Source organism: Geotrypetes seraphini, chromosome 4 (genome assembly GCF_902459505.1).
Source record: "Geotrypetes seraphini chromosome 4, aGeoSer1.1, whole genome shotgun sequence".
NCBI classification, from domain to species: domain Eukaryota; kingdom Metazoa; phylum Chordata; class Amphibia; order Gymnophiona; family Dermophiidae; genus Geotrypetes; species Geotrypetes seraphini.
Window position 1 is genome coordinate 308,563,177 of NC_047087.1, and position 21,749 is coordinate 308,584,925.

Below are 21,749 nucleotides of genomic sequence, written 5' to 3' on the forward strand. Positions count from 1 at the left end.
AAATATTCATTGCCAGGCCCTGTCCAGGCTTCAGCATTGAATATCTTGGTTTGTGAAGCCACCTAATGAACTTGGGATTTGGGGAATTTGTTCCAGGCCTAATGACGCAGCAAGACAGAAAGGACGGAGTCTGGAGTTGGCAGAGGAGGAGAAGGACACCCATTGAGCAGAGCTCTTGTGGGGAGGGGGAGAACATAGAGGGAGAAAACTGAAGAGAGATAATGAGGGCCATCTGAGTGAATGCATTTGTAGGTCAGTAAGAGGAGAATGAATTGTATTCGAAAACGGATGGGAAGCCAATGAAGTGACTTTAGGAGAAGGGTAACGTGAGAATAGCAGCTCTAACGGAATATGAGTCATGCAGCCATGTTATGGACAGATTGAAGGGGAGAAAGATGGCTGAGTGGAAGACCTGAGAGTAGCAAGTTGCAGTACTCCATCCCCAGAACGCTGCCAAAATAGCTGGTTTTCACTTAAGCGCTAACCACTCATTTTCAGTCCCACTGAAAATGACTGGTTAGCCCCAATAGATAATTTAACCAGCCAGGAGCCATTTCTGACTGGATCAGTCACTTTAAATATTGACCCCCCCCAACATGTTGAAGTCACTTAGCATATAAATGCAAAAGGGCATTTGAATGCGTAGCTGAAAAAATGTTGCAAGTTATGTGCTAAAGAGTTGCTTTTAGGCGTACCCAATTCTGCATGCCAGCTCCTCGAGAGAGGCACCCACGCTTCATTAGAATATATGCTAGCCTCAATTAATGATGAGCTCCGTCCTCACCCACTGGGCATCCTGTTACTATACCGTCCACCTATCCCTTGGTCCAATTCCTCTAACCTTGTCTTCGAGACCATAACTAATGCCTTTCTCAAATTCCAAAGATTACTAATCATCGGAGACGTTAATCTCCACCTTGACGACTCCACCAGCAAGGACACAATAGAATTCAATGACTTCCTCATCTCCCTAGGTTTCTCCCCCCCCCCACATCCGCTCCTACCCATGAAAAAGGGCACACCCTAGACCTCATCCAGTTCCTCGACCTCACCCCTTATAAAACGTCTGCCGAAGACACCCGTTGGGAACACATCCCGTGGTCAGACCATCTCCTAGGGGCCTTCTGCCTCCCCATCTTCATGTCTCATCTCGGATCCCCACCCCGATCCCCCAATTCTATTACCTTCCGGAAAAAAATTTCGAGCAATCTGTTCTGGACCAAATTCCTCAACCTCCTCCCCTCCATTCCCAAGCTTGCAGACTCTGAAAACAATTGGCACAACTGGATCGCCCTTTCCAAGTCCACCTACCACTCCCTCGCCCCCCAAACCACTAAATCCATCACCTATCCCCATAAAGCCCCTTGGTACCTTCCACTCCATAGAGACCTGAAACAAAAATGTCGAGCCTTAGAGCGAAAATGGAAAAAAATCCAAATCCTCATCTGACAGACAGGCCTGGAGAGTCAATATCAAACTCTACAACTCAATATTAAAAAAAGCAAGGAAGAACTTCTATGGAGACAAGATCTCCAAATCCAAAAACCAGAATGGCACATTGTTCAACATTTGGCGCTCCCTAACCACTAAAAATGACTCCACCCTTCTTCCCTCATCTCCTTCAGGCGAGGTCCTAGCAAAATTCTTCAATGATAAGATCTCTACCTTAAGGCGCTCCTTCCCGCCCGCAATCTCCTACAATTCTCTGGTGCCCCCCGAACCCAACCCCACCCTAGCTGCTCTCAACCCCATCCCTGCCGACAGATCCTGGACTGTCTTCGAGCTCATATCTGATTCTCAGACCCTTAAACTCTGCCTCAAGTTAAAATCATGCAACTGCATCCTGGACCCATTTCCCTCCTACCTATTTGAGAAAATCCCCGCACAGGCCATCACATCTCTTACCAAACTCATAAATTCTGCCCTATTATCAGGCCTATTCTCCACTGAAATGGGACACATCGCATTGACCCCTTTACTGAAAAAAGCTGACCTAGACCCCTCCATACCATCCAACTACCGTCCAATAGCAAATATCCCTCTCCTCACCAAACTGCTCGAGTCTATCATATCTACCCAGCTCTCTTCCTACTTAGAAAGATTCTCCATCCTCTTACCTTACCAATATGGCTTCAGACCCAACTTCTGCACTGAATCCCTATTGGCCTCTCTAATCTCTAAGGTTCAGCAACTGCATTCTCGTAACAAGTTTGCTGTCCTTCTACAATTCGACCTCTCCGCAGCTTTTGACGTTGTCCACCACGACATTCTAATTTTCCAACTCTCCGAGATAGGCATTAGCTCCATAGTTCTTGATTGGTTCTCCAAATTCTTGCGCTCCCGCTCTTACATGGTTAACATGAGCGGCACCTCATCCTCCCCCTGGACCCCGACTTGTGGTGTCCCACAAGGCTCACCCCTCTCCCCAATCCTCTTTAACATTTACATGTCCTCCCTGAAACTACTCCAACTATCCCCCCTTGAAACTCTTTACACTTACGCTGATGACATCCTCGTCCTCCTTGAGACCGACTCGAACCTCACTAACCTCTCCACGAACATATCCTCATGCATAAAGAACCTCCAATCCTGGGCATTCACAATACATATGAAACTAAACGAGTCCAAAACAAAACTCCTTTGGCTCGGCCTAAAATTAGACCATCTACCTTCCTCCATCCCATTGTCCTCCGGCCCCCCATTACAGCTCGAGTTCTCAAGCAAAGTTCTGGGTGTCACCTTAGACTCTTCTCTATCCTTCAACGAACATCTCCAATCCCTGGTGAAGAAATGCTTCTTCAGCCTTCACATGCTAAGGAAAGTCAGACCCTATTTTCACCAAAAACACTTCGCAGTCCTAGTACAATCCATCATCCTCTCCAGATTGGATTATTGCAATTCTATCTCTCTCAGCCTAACCAAGAAAAGCCTCCACAGACTTCAGCGGATTCAGAACACCGCAGCTAAGCTTGTTTTCGCGAAAAGCAAATTTGTTCACGTCTCACCACTCCTGTCTAAGCTCCATTGGCTCCCAGTAATCCCCAGGATCCATTTCAAATGTGCGTGTCTGGCCTACAAGATCCTACATGGCATCCTTCCTACCGTTATCCCTCTATCCTGGAACTCCCCAACCCCTACTTCCTCCAGATCCTCCCAAATTTTTAAACTATCCTTCCCTTCCATAAAAGGTATTTCCCATGCAGGCAAACTTGGGTCATCCCTCCCCTTTAGAATCACTGAGATCTGGAATAACCTCACCTCCCCACTCCGAACCTCAAGCTCCCTCCAACTCTTCCGCAAACACCTAAAAACCTGGCTATTCTCCAAACTGTAACACTTCCCCCCTCTTAGGCCTCTCACCTTCCCCCTTTACACCTAACTCTTTAATCTCTCCACTGTAGTTCCTCTCTCATCCTTCTTCCTGTAAACTGTGCCGAGCTCCACATTCGTGGAGATGGTGCGGTATATAAACCCAAGGTTTAGTTTAGTTTAGTTTAGATTGACATGGTACAAATGCAGGAATACTGATGCCAATTAACATTAGTTAATGAATATTAGTTAGATTGTGAGCCTTTCTGGACAGATAGGGAAGTTTTAAGCACCTAGGGCTAGATTCACAAAGCAAACCGATCGTGTACCGATCGGTTTGCGACCCCTTAGCCACCCCAGCCCGATTCACTTACTTGTCTTCTGACCATCCTCCGATCTGCGCATGCAGATGAGGGCAAGGCCATGCAAATGTAGGCAGGGACGCGTTTCACTAAACTTTTTTCCTATTTGACTGTGCTCGCAAAAAGCGACTGCTCAGGACCAGTCGCTGAAGCCCTTTGCGACTGCCCTTCCTTCTGCAGCCCTGCTCTCTGCCCTGTCAACCCCGATCTCTTGCTGCCCCGAATGCTTCCTGTAGCCCCGAACGTGCCTGCCTGCTCCGAACACACCTGCCTTCCAACCCCGAACCCGAACATGCCTGCCTGCCCCAACTCTCCCACCCTTCCCTACACTCTGCCCCCAACTCTGCCACCCTTCCCTGCGGGCTTAAGCGGGTTAAAACCACAGGCTCCCAAAAGTGTTTGCCCCCCCAAAAAATCTATTGCCGGCCCTGAGGTCCAGCAATAGCATTTTTGTAGGCTTTCTTGCGGCCCTGGCTGCACTAAGAAGAAAAAACCCCAACAGCAACTCTGACAGCACGGAGGTCCCGCGCATGCTCAGACCATCTGCAGATGGTCTGCGCATGCGCGGGGATCGCTATATAGAGCGATCCGTGCCTGCAGATGGGGGCATTCCTCCGACTGCCCTCATCTGCATGTTAAAGTTTACTGAATTAGTTGGAGCTGCCCGGATCGGGCCCAAATTGGGCCCGATCTGGCAGGTTAGTGAATCCTGCCCTTAGTGTTAACCGCCTTGATCTGACAATAATTGTGAGGAAAAGCGGTATATCAAATAAACTGAACATACATAGACTAGTGTTCTGTAATGAAATCTTGACTCTCAGATGGCAACAGCCCCGAAGCCCTTGAAATCTCTATGGCTAGCCGCTAGCGTGGCTTTGTAAAAGAGGCCGTTTATTATGGGACTGACCCTGATTTTTAATTTTCTCATGTGCTGATTTGTTTGAAATGTTTTTGTCAAAAAAGTAAAAATATATTTAAAGGAAGATATAGGGCTCCTTTTACTAAGGTGTGCTTGCAGTTTTCGAGCACGCTACAATACCGCACGCGCTAAACGCTAACGCCTCCATAGAGCTTGCGTTAGTATTTTTCGTTTAGCGCGTGGTTAACATGCACTAATCTTTAGTGCGCGCTAAAAACACTAGCGCACCTTAGTAAAAAGAGCCCATAATGATATAATATTATGTATTTCTCCTATCTCAATATAATATGAAATTAAATCACTTGGATGCAAAAGCAGATTTTTTTTTCTATTAATTATGTTTCGTGTTTATTAAAATTTGATGCAAACGCTTATAATGTAGTTTCAAAGCGAATTACAAATATAAAAAGGGGTAACGCGTTCTAAATCCCAAATCATGTCCTACGCTATCTCTATCAATTCCTATCAGCTGCCCTCTTCTTAATTACGCCATTGTTCTAACTTCTAGATTTTAGATGACTTATGTACTCCTTCAACTGTAATTGTATTCCAGATCGAATGCTTATTACCTGCCTCTCAATCACTGACTGTATGTATCTTTGTTGTAAACCACTTTGAACTTATGGTATAGCAGTATATAAGAAATAAAATTATTATTAACTTACTGCCGTAAATAGGCCAACACACTAATGTGTTTAAGATCAGTCTTCTGTCAAAATTAAGTTGTTTGTATGTTAAGATAATTTGTACCATTTTCTGGTATAAATGCTACATTGAGGTTCTGAGGCGTCACTTGTCATTCACAAGTCCTGGGGACCCTTTTAGTAAAGCTTAGCACTCACGAAATGCTGGACATCCTGTTTTATGCCTATGGGCCACTTGGCACATTAATGTCCGTTAGCGTGCGCTAAGCTTTAAGGCTCCTTAAACTTTTACCACGCTAGATCATAAGACCCGATGGTCGAGCAGTCCTGAGAAGAATCACCAGAAGCCTCGGCTGCCATTCAATGCCCTAATTACGTATTGCAATTTTTTGTTACTGTTTAAGATGAAACCCAGACTGGAATTGGAGGCTAATGGACCGTTTTGGATCAGTTTGATTTTAGCAGTGTGACGTCCACTCTGAGATGAAGCTTTTTGAAACTCTTTTCCCGCAAAAGTACAGTAAAACCTTGAGTTGCAAGTAACTTAGTATGCAAGTGTCTTGCAAGACAAGCAAAACATTTTATTAAATTTTAACTTCATAAACAAGCAATACATACAATATACACACATTACACAATCACAACTGAACCGATGGTTCATCTTTCTCTGACGCTGCGGGAGTGTAGTGACTGTTCTAAATAAGCAAGGTCTTGCAATACAAGTACGCACAGTATTTTGTATTAAAGTTTTTGGGTTTTGGAACGAATCATCTGAGTTTCCGTTATTTCTTATGGGGAAATTCGCTTTGATATACAGTGGTACCTTGGATTACGAGCATAACCCTTTCCAGAAGCATGCTCGTAATCCAAAATGCTTGTTTATCAAAGCAAAGTTCCCCATAGAAAATAGTGGCAACACTGAAGATTTGTTCCAGAACCTGGAGTCTGTACCTGTCGGGTGTCGGGTGCTGCAGCGCCATCTCTTTTGTCCGCCAGCCGAAGAAGAACCCCACAGTGCCGCTTCGGGGTGGATGCCTCTAATGTCCGCCAGCTGCTGGAGAACCCTGCAGTGCCGCTTCAAAGGGATGCCTCCTCCATCCACCGGCCAGCCCTCCACATCAGATGCCCCCCGCATGCTGGAGAGCCCCCACCTGAGCCCACGCAGCCGAGCGCCGCCCCACCCACACGCCGTGCACGACACGCACAACACCGATGATTGATGCTGTGCGCGTCACACGCAACGCGCAGGCAGGACGGCATCCGGCCGCGCAGGCCCAGACAGAGGTCCTCCAACCTGTGGAAGGCGCCCGACGTAGAAGGCTGGCCGGAAGACGGAAGAGGAATCCCCCAAAGCGGCGCTTCCTGGACTGTAAGTGCTCATTTATCGGGTCAGTACTTGGTTTGCGAGTCAAAAGTTTGCTGAGTATTTTGCTCATCTTGCAAAACACTCGCAAACCAGGTTACTCGCAAACCGAGGTTCCACTATAGAAGCGTTTTGGATTACAAGCATGTTTTCGGAACAAATTATGCTCACAAACCCAGGTTTTACTGTATTTCCAAGTCAAGAATTTGAGACCCTGCCCTAGAAAAGAACTATAGCAAACAAATGCTCCAGTAGGGCAAGTGTAGCATTTTAGCATTAAGACCCTAACAAGTTTATAGTCCAAAAAGGGCACTTGTACTTTTTTTTTTTTTTTTGCTTTAGCTACATTTGTTTCTTCACGTAATTCCTTTCCTTCCTTCTCTCTGCCAATGTAAGTAATGAAATAATGCCCCAGGTACCAGAAAACCACAAATCAGCGCAGAAAACAGACCACAGTCCCCCTTGCGCTAGCCCAATTAGCGTTCGCTAACTAATTAGTGCGCGCTAAATGCTAACGCACTCATTATATTCTATGGACGCGTTAGCATGCGCTAATCGTTAGCGCACGCTAAATTGTCTTAGTAAAAGGACCCCTATGTGTTGAATGTGAGAGACAAAATAATCTGTCATGCAAGCTGCCACTAATCAGAAGGTGCAAACAGCAGAATTTGTTTAAAGCTTCCTTTGTTCTTGCCATTCTCCTGTACTAGAGATGGAGACTGTCAGAACCGAGACTGCGAGGGGATCTGATCGAGACTTTTAAAATACTGAAAGGATTCGACAAAATGGAGCAGGGAAAACAGTTATTTACAATGTCCAGTGTGACACGGACAAGAGGACATAGACTGAAGCTGAGGGGGGGACAGGTCCAGGACAAATATCAGGAAGTTCTGTTTCACGCAGCGAGTGGTGGACATCTGGAATGCTCTCCCAGAGGAAGTAATTGCAGAATCCACCGTTCTAGGATTTAAGGGTAAACTAGATGCACATCTCCTTAAGAGTGGCATAGAGTGATACGGGTAAGGGTAAATTAGATGCACATCTCCCTTGAGAAGCATACAGTGATATGGGGACTAAAACTAGGCCAGGGTACACCTGGCGGGGCCTCCGGACTTAATGGTCCCAGGGTCTGATCCGGAGATGGCAATTCTTATGGTCTTATGTTCATTAAGGATTACATTACATTACATTAGTGACTTCTATTCCGCCAATACTTTGCAGTTCTAGGTGGATTGCAAAAGAGGAGAACTGGACATTTCCATCCATCTAATCGAACCCATTTCTGTTTTGATCCCACAGTTTTTACTTGTTATGTTTCATTTTTTAACAAACTGTAAACCGAATCGAGCTCCATAGGGAGTAGATTCGGTATATAAAATGAAGATCAGATTAGATTAGAATTACAGGATAGGGTACTAATTACATGATCGAGTCCTAACTGGGAAATTGACAAGATTGGGAATAGTTAAGCTATCTTGATAAATTTTCTGAATAGCAGGGTTTTAATTTCCTTTCGGAATGTTTAGTAATCAGTCATCGTTAGGTGGTGATCTGGTTTTGCTGTTTGTGGATCCCGATGATGTATCCAGTCTTACAACCCTTTCTCAAGACTTATTTAACTGAGTCATTTTAAGATATCTTTGATAGCTGATAGGGAAATGCCTTTGGGTTGGCTGGTCAATTTGGAGGAGCTTTTGAATGTTGGGTCATGGCCTGGAATAAAAGCTGAAATATATGGATACCATATCTACTGTGATGCTCTTTACTACAAGGTGTGGAGGTGAGTGGCAACCCCCACTGGGCCTGTGCTCCCCTGATTGTTTCCATACTGTACAATCTCACCCCCACCTTTGCCATACCTTTAACATACAGTTCTCAGTGAGTTTGAGCTATGTGTTTACTCTAGTTTCACAAAACCAGGCACATAGCCAGACCTTGACCTTGAGACCTCACCCTGCTACCACCCACCTCACACATACCTGAGCCTGCAGGGATACCCAAGCAATGCCAGCAAATGTACTCCTCCCATGCAGCATGCATGTTACCTGGGCGGCCCCACCATGCTGGGCCTCCCTCTCTTCCCAGTGTATGCTCAGTTTCCATAAAACTGAGTATGTGCAGTGGATACCTGCCCCCTCGCATATGCGCACTTTGGCAAAAACAGCTTGTGTGTGTGTGTGTGTGAGGGGGGGGGTAAGAATAGCCTTACTGGGTCAGACCAATGGTCCATCAAGCCCAGTAGCTCGTTCTCACAGTGGCCAATCCAGGTCACTAGTACCTGGCCAAAACCCACAGAATTACAACATTCCATGTTAACTGATCCAGGGCAAGCAGTGGCTTCCCCCATGTCTTTCTCAATAACAGACTTTGGACTTTTCTTCCAGGAACTTGTCCAAATCTTTCTTAAAACCAGCTACTCTATACGACATGGTGGTGGTAGCCTAGAGAAAATGTAGGCCATGACTGGAGGAGCGCTTCTGCTGGTGGGACTTGGGAATCCAGGGGTCTGTACCTGAATTGGGGGGCCCAGACTCCCCCAAGGCCCCCTGTGGCTATGTGCCTGCACAAGATTGAGAGAGCATCATGCAATTAAAACTTGAGCTATAGGTTCTATCAGGAAACAGAATAGCTGTTCAAAAAGTAGCATCACAAGCCTTCAGAGAAAGCCCTTGCAGTGGCGGGGTGGGAGGCACCTGCTTGAAGGGGATGGGCATACAGACTGCTGTGTTGTCCACTGGGCATTTTAAAAATATGGGGGAAAATCTGAGAACTAGAGTTGGTATTGCAGCATTGTGTGGTTTTCTAAATGGCATACACTTCCCCCTCCCCATTCGCGGTTTCTGCACTCGTGATTTCACATAATCGTGATTTTTTTCTGGGGAGGGGGAAAATTTAAAAAACCCATATTTTTTACCTCCCTGTCGCCTTCCAGGCCTTACCTGGTGGTCTAGTGGACTTTCGGGGCAGGAGCGATCTTCCTACGCACCTGCCCCGTGCAGATCGCCATGAGGAAATGGCTGTAGGGAGTTCCCGTCGTAGTCTCGAGAGACTACGGGAACTCAAAGCAGCCATTTCCTCATGGCGATCTGCACGGGACAGGAGCGTAGGAAGATTGCTCCTGCCCCAAAAGCCCTCTAGATCACCAGGTAAGGCCGGGAAGGCGGCAGGGAGGTGGGGGTGGGTCAGAGCCGGATAATCGCGGTTTTTCGCCATTCGCGGTCCGGCTCTGCCCGATTCCCCCGCGAATAACGAGGGAGAAGTGTATAACCAAATCTGATTCTTGCATCCATCCCCCTTCAGACTGTTCCCAACAACCCAAAAACATGCTTTGAAAACCTAGCACTCCAAGAATATGGTCATATCTCTCACGTAAAACAGTTGCAGTCCATCCTTTTTTGGGGTCCTTCTGTAGATAATTTGTTTTGCATTAGGATAAAGCATGATTCCAGGATGAGATATGATATTATGAAATCCATTATAAAAGACTTTTAAAAAGAGACAGACATTTCTAAATGATTTCATTACCTTCAACAAATAGGTATCCATTAGGGGGCTCCTGAGCTGTCAGTAGTGTTGCCTTTTGATATACTTTTCACCAAAGCTTTCCTTCCTCACTCTGGTTTTTTTTTTTGTATTTTTGGCTTACAGAAAAGGTCACGGATCGCCTACAGTGATGAGGTTCGGAACGAACTGCTGGGGGACGATGGGAACTCCTCGGAGAATCAGGTACCATGCTAATCAAGGAAGCCCTGGTGGGTGGCTGAAGGGTGAACGGGGTCACCGGTACACTGAGCTCCTCAAGCTGCTCCCTGACGGCATTAGCAGCAACTCAGGCAGAAGCGATACTGTTTAATGCAAAGCCGGGGTCTTAATCAACTTCAAAATGATTCGTGGGGATCCTACATTTAACCCTTTGCCTTCTGATCACTGGCTGCTCTCTTTATATTGAATCTTTTTTTCTCTCTTTTCTTTCCTGTTTGGAATAACTCGAAGCGCACTGTTTGCCGACAAAGCTTAGGAGTTCACTTCACAGATGTGTCAAAGGGAGGGAAAAGCATTCAGACTGTGTCTTTGATAAGTGGGCAGTATAGAAACGCGAAGACTAACAGATGAAGCAAACGAAAGCGAGCTTTAAGACAGCTGATCGAGAATGCTAATGTCTTGTTCACAATTGCTTGCCTTTGAAACAGACTTTAAAAAAATCCTTCCTGTACTCGGTTTACAAAACTTGAATTTATTAAACACATCAAAGTTTATAATATTGTATACACAGGTTATTGTATTAATATGACATTACGGGGCTCATTTTCAAATGAGAAAAACGTCCCCAAAATAGTATAAAGTAGCGCTTGGATGTTTCGTTTGCTAAAGCGTCCAAATTTCCATCTTCAAAACCACATTTTTCTAGATGGTTTTCTGTGCTGTTTGTCTGCAGTGCGTCTAAATCTCGGGGGGGGGGGGGGGGGGGAGAGGGTATCGGTGCATGTTTTGGGTAGCATTATGGAGGACTTATGATTTGGACGTTTTTCCGCAATAATGGAGCACTGCAGAAAGCATTCAGGGCTGAAATTGAACATTTGAGGCTAGATCAGTTCAAATAATGAATAAGTACCAAAAAGGTGGCCAAACTGACCAGATGACTTGACTACTGGAGGCGTGAAGGCATGGTCTCCTTTATTTATTCATTTATTTTTATAGCCTGTCCTCCTCAGGAGCTCAGAACGGGTTACAGTCAATAAATGCTTAAAACGTCCCTATCTGTCCAAAAAAGCTCACAATCTATCATATAAACAATTATTAACATGCTAAGATATTAACATAATTAATTAAAAAAAGAAAAGAATAATAATAGTATCAGTCCAGTCTTCAGGAAAGTAAAAAGAAAGAAATATAATATTATAAACTCAAATAGAATGTAATTCTAGATGATGAAAAAGCAAAGTATCCATATGGAATGATATTCATCTGATCTCTGAAGATGGAGATATGAGTGAAACAGTACATACCAGCCTGTATGACTTAGAGCAGCAAGCAGGTCTGTGGAGTAGTCTAGTGGACTGCTGAGAAGGGTACCCAGGCCCGTATCCCTCTTAACTAGTACATTTGTACTGGAAAGTGTGAACCCTCTAAAACTAAACTTCTGTAGTGCTGAAAGGCGTATGCAGCGCTGTACATTTTTGACATTTAATAGACGGTCCCTGCTCAGAAGAGCTTACATTCTAACTTGGACAGACAGACATGATATATAGGGTTGAGGATTCAGAACCCAAGGTGAGAGGAGTTAGGAGTTGAAAGCACTCTCAAAGAGGTGGGCTTTTAATTTGGACTTGAACACTGCCAGATGCAGAGCCCGACGAAGGGATTTGGGGATTCAACTGAAAATAATAAGAAAGAGCACAAGGAATGGCAAATCAGATACAAGGCACTGATGAAAGCAAAGGTAGACTTTGAAAAGAAGATTGCGCTGGAAGCAAAAACACACAGTAAAATCTTTTTTTAGGTTTATTAAAAGCAAGAAGCTGGGAAAAGAATCAGACCGCTAGACAACCGAGGGGTAAAAGGCGCACTCAAAGAAGACAAGACCATAGCGGAGAGATTAAATTAATTATTTGCTTTGGTCTTCACTGAGGAAGATGTGGGGAAGATACGGTGTCAGAAATGGTATTCAAAGCTGATGAGCCTGCGAAATTGAAGCAAATCTCTTAACACTGGAAGATGTAATGGGACAATTTGACAAATTGAAGAATAGCAAATCGCCTGGACTTGATGGTTTACATTCCAGAGTACTGATAGAATTTAAAAATGAAATTGAAGAGCTATTATTAATGATTTGTAAATTATCCTTAAAATCTAAGATGGTACCAGAAGACTGGAGGGTAGCCAAAGTAATGCCAATTTTTAAAAAGGGTTCCAGAGGTGATCTGGGAAATTATAGACCAATGAGTTAGACATCCGTGCCGGGCAAAATGGTAGAGACTATTATAAAGAAGAAAATAAGAGAGCATATACATAAGCATGGATTAATGAGACAGAGCCAGCCTGGATTTAGTCAAGGGAAATCTTGCCTCACCAATCAACTGCATTTCTTTGAAGGATTGAATGAATATTTGGCTAAAGGTGAGCCAGTTGATATTGTGTATCTGGATTTTCAAAAGGCATTTGACAAAGTACCTCATGAAATACTTCTGAAGAAATTAGAAAGTCATGAGATAGGAAGTAATGGCCTATTATGGACTAAGAACTGATTTAAAGTAAACAGAGTAGGGTTAAATGGTCAATATTCTCAATGGAGATGGGTAAATAGAAAGTTTTGCAGTTTAAAAAAGCAGAAAATGATTACTGGTAGAAATATGTGGTATAAATACCAACTGGGTATGGGTGATAAAGCCTCAAAACCCCGTCGGAGAAAACGTTTTTTTAGACTAGAAAGGGAAATCATTTCATCGGCTAAAAAACTCCCAACAATTGCTTCGGAAATCACAGTTGGTCAACCAAATAGAAGTACAAAACAAGAGCAAGAACTTGTCTTCAAATCGTGTAGCTGCTAGCATGTGCGGTCACACCAACGGTGGCCAGTGTTTCGCCCCCTGTTTTGTGCACGGTTCATAAATTCCCTGATGAAGCTGGGAGGCAAAACGTTGGCCACTGTCGATGGGACCACATTTGATGGCAACTACAAGATTTCGAGAGAAGACATCAATGGACCCCAAACAAATTTGAATATCTTATTATGCCCCAGCAAGTCAGCATTCATTTTCTCATACTTATAAGTTAAGCATAAGCTCGCCCACCAGAAAGGAAAACTAAGGCGATCCCAATTCTTCCAATTGTTTATAAGTACTTATTTGATTATTATTATTTGTATGTAAATTGTATTGCACTTTTTGTTCGCATTAAAAACTAAATAAAGTAAAAAAAAAAAAAAAGATTTTGAGATCAGTTCATGCTCTTGTTTTACACTTAAATTTAGCTGACCAACTGTGAGTTCCATTACATTACATTAGGGATTTCTATTCCGCCTATACCTTGCAGTTCAAGGCGGATTACAAAAGAGTTGACTGGACATTTCCAGTGAAGAAACAACGTTTTTTGTTTTTTTTTACAACAGAAGAAAGATAGCTGGATAGATTCCGAAGGAACTTACAAATTGGATAGTAAATTGACAGTACGTTACTGTGTGATATAACAAATAGACTGCATTTGTTGAGAGTGTTTTTAGCCGCTGAAGTGATTGCCCTTTCTAGTCTGACAAATATGTTGGTATTTATGTGCACATATTTATACCAGTAATCATGTTCTTCAGTCAATCTTTGGTCTTTAAACTCTCTCAACTCTGGAATGATCTCCCCTTTTTTTTTAAGGAGTTCCAGTTCATTTCAATTTTTCCGTAAATCTTTAAGAAAACTATTCTCTTTGCCAAACATTTTGAAAATTAATTCTTTTGAAATTTTGCTATTATCTTCTATGTATCATTTGTAAATCATTCCCTGTTTATTTAATTGCTGTAAATCGAGTCGAGCCGTCTCAGAATGATGACTCGGTAGACAAAGTTAAGCTTTAGTTTAGTTTTGAACTGCAAATCTTTCTGGGTGAGGTGTACTTAAATAATGGGGTTCCCCAGGGGTCAGTGCTGGGACCGCTGCTTTTGAACATATTTATCAATGATCTAGAGATGGGAATAACTAGTGAGATAATTAAATCTGCTGATAACACAAAGTTGTTCAAAGGTATTAAATCACAAGAGGACCTGGGAGACTGGGCATCAAAATGGCAGATGACATTTGATGTGATCAAGTGAAAGTGATGCATGTGGGAACTATAGTTATGTGATGCAGGGTTCCAAGTTAGGAATCTCGCCCAGAAAAAGGATCTAGGTGTCATAGCTGAGAATACATTGAAACCCTCAGTTCTGTGTATTGTGGTGGTGGCTAAGAAAGCAAATACAGTGGTGCCTCGCATAACAGACGCCTCGCACAGCGAACGCTGCGCACAACGAACTTCTTGTCTTGATTCGTACAACGGACTTCGTTTCACACAACGAAGTCGCCCGAGCTGCATCCTTCCGCGCAGTGTGCGTGACGCTACCGGCTACCATCCTCCTCCTCCATCAACCAAATGGGAAGTTACATCATGAGGGGAGAGGAAGGAGGAAGGAAGCCGTTGGCAGCATACGCACTGTTAGAGCCCCGTGGCTTGTGTTAAAGTTGTTTACAGACTTCAACAGCAGCGGGAGAAAGCAGTCGCCGGCCCTGTTTCGCCGATCGAGGGGGGGCCCTGTTTCGCCGATCGAGGGGGGGCCCTGTTTCACCGATCGAGGGGGGGGCCCTGTTTCACCGATTGAGGGGGGGTGCCTGGTGTTGCCGATCACTGCGGGGGGGGGGGGGGGGGGCGGGCTTTGGCAGAGGTGGGAGAAAGCAGTAAATGAGTGGAAATTGGCAGGCCTGGGGATGGAAGGGCAGTCGAAATACGGTATGTTGGAGCAGGGGATGAGAGGGAGGGAGAGAAGGGGAAATATTGGACAAGGGCAGAAGGGATGCTAAATCATAGGGTGACAGGCAGAGAGAACAACAGGAAAAAGAGTGGAAGCAATCTTGAACCCTGAGGGTGAGGGAAGAGAGAGGTGGTGAGATGATTGATCATGGGGAGAGGGACAAAAGGGAATAGAGATGGGATAGGAAGATAGTGGAAGTAAAAGGACAGGGAGATGTATGTTTTTAGATGTATCTAAATAAAAATAATAACAAAAAATTTATCTTTTTTTATGTCATCTTAGCATATTTTATGCTACAGAACGAATTATTTTTTTTAACATGTATTGTTATGGGAAAACGCGTTTCACATAACGAACTTTTCGCATAACAAACTTGCTCCTGGAACCAATTAAGTTCGTTGTGTGAGGCACCACTGTAGAGTGTTAGGAATGATCAAGAAAGGCCGTATCGAGGTGGAAGAGGATCTCTTTTTCCTTAAAGGACATACGGCAACAAGAGGGCATCCGTTGAAAATCAGGGGTGGGAAATTTCATGGCGACACCAGAAAATATTTCTTCACTGAAAGGGTGGTTGATCGCCGGAATAATCTTCTACAACAGGTAATTGAGGCCAGCAGCGTGCCAGATTTTAAGAAAAGATGGGATTGGCATGTGGGATCTCTTCATGGAGGTAGTTAGGGGGGTGGGCCATTAGTGTGGGCAGACTAGATGGGCCGTGGCCCTTTTCTGCCGTCATGTTCTATGTTTCTATGGAAAGCAGAGATGACAATATTATAATGCCATTGTTTTGCGCTATGGTGTGACTGCATCTTGAATACTATGTGCAATTCTGGTCACCGCATCTCAAAAAAGATATAGCGGCATTAGAAAAGGTACAGAGAATGGCGATGAAAATGATCAAAGGGATGGGACGACGTCCCTCTGAGGAAAGGCTAAAGCAGCTAGGGTTCTTCAGCTTGGAGAAGAGACGGCTCAGGGGAGATATGATAGAGGTCTATAAGATACTGAGTGGAGTGGAAAGGGTAGATGTGAATCGCTTGTTTACTCTTTCCAAAAATACTAGGACTAGGGGGCATGTGATGAAGCTAAGTAGTAGATTTAAAACAAATTGGAGAAAATATTTATTCTCTCAGTGGGTAATAAACTCTAGACTTCATTGTTAGAGAATGTGGTGAAATCAGTTAGCTTAGCAGGGTTTAAAAGAGAAGTCCATAAGCCATTATTAAGATGGCTTGGGCAAATCCACTGCTTATTCCTAGGGGTAAGCAGCACAAAATCTGGTTTTCTCCTTGGGATCTTGCCAAGTACTTGTGCTCTGGAATGGCCACTGTTGGAAACAGGATACTGGGCTTGGTGGACTTTCGCTCTGTCCCAGTATATATAATGGGTACCTTAGCATTTAGTGAGCACTAAATCAGTGCGCCTTAGTAAAAGGACCCCTTAATTTTAAATAACATCTTACTTATACATTAAACACATCTGAGTAATTATACCACCACCAGTTATTGAATAATATGATAAGCAAGCATGAATAAAATAGTTTGCTAATTCCTTCTTAAAGGTACAGAAATTAGACAATGCATAGTTTTCGGGAGATAGAATATTCCATAATTTGGGATCTATAACCTTATAACCTCCTAAGTGCTAATATTCAGCTCAAGATGGCCACTGAATATTAGCGTGTAACAGCTAGTCCAGTCACCGGCTATGTCACAGGACAGGCATGTGGAATCTCTTATGGAGAGAAGGAGATAGTGGATGCTGCAGATGGGCAGACTGGATGGGCCATTCGGCCTTTATCTGCCTTCATGTTTATCCTATATAATAAAAGGCTAACTCGCGCATGCGCAGTCCTATTTTCGTGTTCCGTGCGCTGTAGGTCTGTGGCCGAAGGAGTGCGCATGCGCGCGAATACGTCACCACCCGATCGCCTCCACAAGCCGGACCGCAGCCAGACGACGTTCTCCGTTTCTCCTGTCGCCGCCGCCGATCTCCGTTTCTCCTTTGCCGCCCACCCCCTTCTCTTCCTGCGGGTCCGAATGGCGATTCAAGCAGCGTGTACATCAGTCTCCACACGCTGCTTCGGGCCCTTCTACTGCCCTGATTTGCTCTGCCGCGTCTCTGATGATGTCATCAGGGACGTGCCAGAGTAAAGGGGGCCAGGGACAGAGACAGACAGAAAGGACAGCGGGAGCCGCGTCAGGAGGGGTGCGGGATGCGGCAGTGGGAACTTTTCCAATGGGTGCAACTGGGCAGCTGTCGGGAACCTCTGATCAGGGGCAGAGCAAGGTAAGAGTATCATAGGGATAAGAAGGAGGAGGGAGGATAAAAAAGGAAGGGATGCCTACTGCTGGACAGGGGGAGAAGGAAAGAGATGCTGATGGACAGGGGAGGTGAAGAAAAAAAAACGGAGGACTAATGTTGGACAGGGGGAGAAGGAAAGAGGTGCTGCTGGACAGGGGGGAGGTAAAACAAAGGGAGAAGGGCTGCTGCTGCATAAGGAGAGCAGTGAAGGGGTGGTGGTGGACACAGTGGAGGTAAAAGGAAGGGAAAATGGACAGGGGGAGCAGGCAAGGGGTGGTGATGGACAGCCAAGGAAAAAGAAAGGCAGAAAGAAAGAAAGCGGCTAAGGAGAGAGAGAGAAAAAAAGACAGACACACACACATATGTTCTAGCACCCGTTAATCTAACGGGCTTAAAGACTAGTATAACCATAAAGCTCTATGACCTCACAATGCAAGTGTTAAGAGCCGTGGAGGGGCATAATCGAAAGGGACGTCTAAGTCCGTTTACGTCCAACTCGCAAGTCGCCAAAGTAAAAAACAGCCCAGGACACATTTTCGAAAAATACGTCCAAAATTTTTTTACTTTCAAAAATCATCTAATTATACGTCCTGCCGTTCTGATCGTTCAAGTCACTAAAGCGTCCATCTTTATACTACATTTCCGTCCAACTTTTCATCCAAGTCCAAAACGCCTAGAACAAGCCCTGTTGGATGGGGGAGGAGTCTGCAAAGTGATGGACTGAACACCCAGACATGCCACCTAAATAGTGGGGTACCTTACAGGGCACTGCTGTGAACTTCACAAAAAGGGTGCCATGTCTTCTCCCCACTACAGCTCCCTTATAGGTTTCCCTGTAAGTTTCCAAGCAAAAAAGAGGGGACTTGTATTGCTTATTTTCTTTTGTAAAAAACCAAATTGGACATACCGTTATATATATATTAGTCAGAAGTTAGCTGCGTTCATGAGGTTCTAAGGTTTTGATATTTTCTGAAAGAATGGGATTGATTTGACTTTTCTAGAGAGGTTTTGTGTGAGAAGCATCACATCAGCCTAGCACAACTTAGCTTCTGTGTAGGTCAAAGAGAAGAATAAACATTTTCTTGAGCTTGCGAAAGATATGACAGAGTGGTTGATACATGAATACCAAAGGAGACGCAGTCTCATTTCTCAGCTTATCCGAGCACCTGATTTCTCGCTTTGAACTATCATTTTCTAAGAGTCTGTACGTCTGTGCTTTGCCAGGTGCTAGGCATGCATTCTCTACGTCTCAGAAGGATTTCTTTCCTCTTTAAATCTTGTGTTCCGGTTTAGGTGCTTGAAACTTATGTTCTGTGTAATAATGCAGGGCTGTGGAGTCGGTAGATAAATGTTCCGACTCCGACTCCTCAGTTTTTTGTACTTCTGACTCCGACTCCGCGTGAAACAAGATCTTCATCCGCGTAAAAAGATGTTGTGCGTATGGTGGGAGAGCTTGGTTGGATCGAATTTTTCGAGTCTACACCAGGTGATTTCTACCAACGAGATATTGAAAACCTTGTTGAACGTTGGAAATAAGTTGTAAACAACAAGAAGGGAGAATACATTTATAAGTATTGGTGCTCCGAATTGTGCGTTGCGTGCCATATAGTGAAGCACGTGTTCGTTTTGCGGTTCCGTGAGGCACTGCATGCATTGGTCTTTATTCTTACAGTAGAGAAGTCATTAATTATAACTTTTTGTGAATTGGGACATTTAAACTTGCTTTTTTTAAATTCCAATCTAAATTTAGTCGGAGTCAGAGTCGGTGCATTGTTTGGCAACTCCGACTCCAGGTACCCGAAATTTCCTCCGACTCCGACTCCTCGACTCCGACTCTACAGTTCTGAATCCCACATGCTCTGACATTACATCTGAGTGTGATATTAGGGGCTCCTTTTACGAAGCCGCGTTAGCGGCTTTAGCGCGCGCGCCTATTCATCACGCGCTAACCCCTGCGCTAGCTGAAAAACTACTGCCTGCTCAAGAGGAGACGGTAGTGGCTAGTGCAGCCGGTGGTTTAGCGCGTGCTTTTACGTGCGTTAAACCACTAATGCGCCTTCGTAAAAGGAGCCTTAGGTGTTGTGTTCCATTAGTTACCTTGTTCAAGCATTTATCATGCTACAACTGTCAACTCTATACTAGAGAATTGCACGGGGACAGAAATCCCGCCCGTCCCCGCCAGGATCCTCTCCGTCCCCACCCATCCCCGCAAGAAATTATCTCCATCCCCGCCTGTCCCCATAAAAAGCAGCAATTACTTCTGACAGGATCATCAATTCCACAGTTTCTTTTGCTGTTTTCCTTGTGGAACCCTTTTTTTGTTTTCTGTTCAGGTAATTAACTTATAAATCCCCTCTTTTACTAAGGCTGACGTGTCCATTATATTATATGGACGAACCCTGCTTCCAAAGCCTTCCATCCCCGTGGGAGTCCCGTTGGCCAGAGGGGGGTCCCTGTGGGAGTCCCATGGGTTAGGGGGGATTCCCGCGATCCCCGTTCCCGTGCAGACCTCTACTCTATACTCTGTGAAAGTAATGGCAGTATATATTTAGAGGCAAATATTTTGGGGGAAGTATATAAATTGTGTTTATCAGTTACATACTAAATTGATTTTGTAAAATTAGAGCATATTTTCATGCATTTAAAACAAAAAGTGATATCGCTCTTTTTTTTTTTTTTTTTTTTAAGTGCATGAAAATATGCTCTAATTTTACAAAATCAATTTGGTATGTAACTGATAAACACAATTTACATGCTTCCCCCAAAATATTTGCATCTAAATATATACTGCAATTACTTCTGAGATGTAGAGAATGCATGCCTAGCACCTGGCAAAGCACAAATGTACGTGCAAGAGAGGGTAGTTAAGCTCCGAAACGCATTGCCAGAGGTTGTGGTAAGAGCGAATAGTGTAACTGGTTTTAAGAAGGGTTTGGACAAGTTCCTGGAGGAAAAGTCTGTAACTGAGAAAGACATGGGAGAAGTCTCTGCTTGCCCTGGATCGGTGGCTACTCTTTGGGGTTCCGGAATCTTATGCTGAGATTCTGGGATGTTGCTACTCTTTGGGTTTTGGCCAAGTACTAGAGACCTGGATTGGCCACCGTGAGAATGGGCTACTGGGCTTGATGGACCATTGGTCTGACCCAGTAAGGCTATTCTTATGTTCTTAGTACACACAGATCATGAATCATGTACTCATGGCAAACGAAGTATGGACTGTTGTCCCAAATTGCTTAAGGGTGTTAAAGCAGTGTGCCTGATCTTAGTAGCTGGTACTTTCTAATTATTTAAAACAGAGGACATGCTGAAGGGGAGTGTGTGGTGCAGTGGTTAAAGCTATAGCCTCAGCACCCTGGGGTTGTGGGTTCAAACCCACGCTGCTCCTTGTGACCCTGGGCAAGTCACTTAATCCCCCCATTAGCTAGATTGTGAGCCCACCGGGACAGAAAGGGAAAAATGCTTGAGTACCTGAATAAATTCATGTAAACCGTTCTGAGCTCCCTTGGGAGAATGGAATAAATTATTAACGTCCTTTTGTCATGATTGATGCCATTTTTCTAATATTTTTCTATTAATTATGTAAGATTTAGGGTTGGGTGGGGGATGGGTTTCCATGATATGAAAATAAAATAAGTAGAGGGATTCGAGGGTGGGAGTGGGAGGGTTATAATTATAAGATATAATGATAAGATGCACAAATGCTTAGATTTATGTTTATTTATTATAAATTTTTGTACACTTGATGAAAGTTTTAAAATGAATAAAGAATTTATAAAAAAAAAGAAAACGGAATAAATAAAAATAAATGTCTGGATAAAATTAAAGTTTCCAAACGGCTTCATCTAAATATTTCAATAAGTTTCTTCGTTCACTTTAGGCTGACCTCAGTGGCTATATTCAAAACTGTCTAAACTTAAAGTTTTGAAATCCTGTAGATTGCTTCCTCATCGGTCTTAACCCAGTGTTAACATTTCAACCTTACTCAGAAATTTCACTATTTTAAACCGTTTAGTACTCATCTCAGTGAACTGCTCGGGGCTTCGACATGAATCCACGTTTTGCTGGTCGCTGCGTCAAGGAGCTTCCCCTAACTTTTGAGACTTGTCACCGCCAACCCTTTCCTTCATTAATCCATGTGAATTAATTTATTTAAAAAACGTTGTATACCGCCTGGAGTCGCAGCGGTTTCCATATAAACGTACATAAAGCAAGAACAAATAACAATGCATATCACTCATAAAACAATATCAAAACACATAAGATTCTTCAATAACATTTTCAGGAAAGACAAATCAGAAGAGTGCCTCCACAACCAGCTTGGTTTTCAACATCTTCTTAAAGTTATAATGATCTGAAC

General features: G+C 44.0%; 1 protein-coding gene across 3 annotated transcripts in view; it reads left to right on the top strand.

Moving 5' to 3' along the window:
- VTI1A (vesicle transport through interaction with t-SNAREs 1A) overlaps positions 1-21,749 on the top strand; it is a 783,069-nt gene that overhangs the window by 151,827 nt on the left and 609,493 nt on the right. For all 3 annotated transcript variants that reach the window (XM_033941340.1, XM_033941338.1, XM_033941339.1), the window contains exon 4: positions 10,246-10,323. In XM_033941340.1, the coding sequence (XP_033797231.1) occupies positions 10,246-10,323 (78 nt within the window). The remainder of the gene's footprint in view (positions 1-10,245; positions 10,324-21,749) is intronic.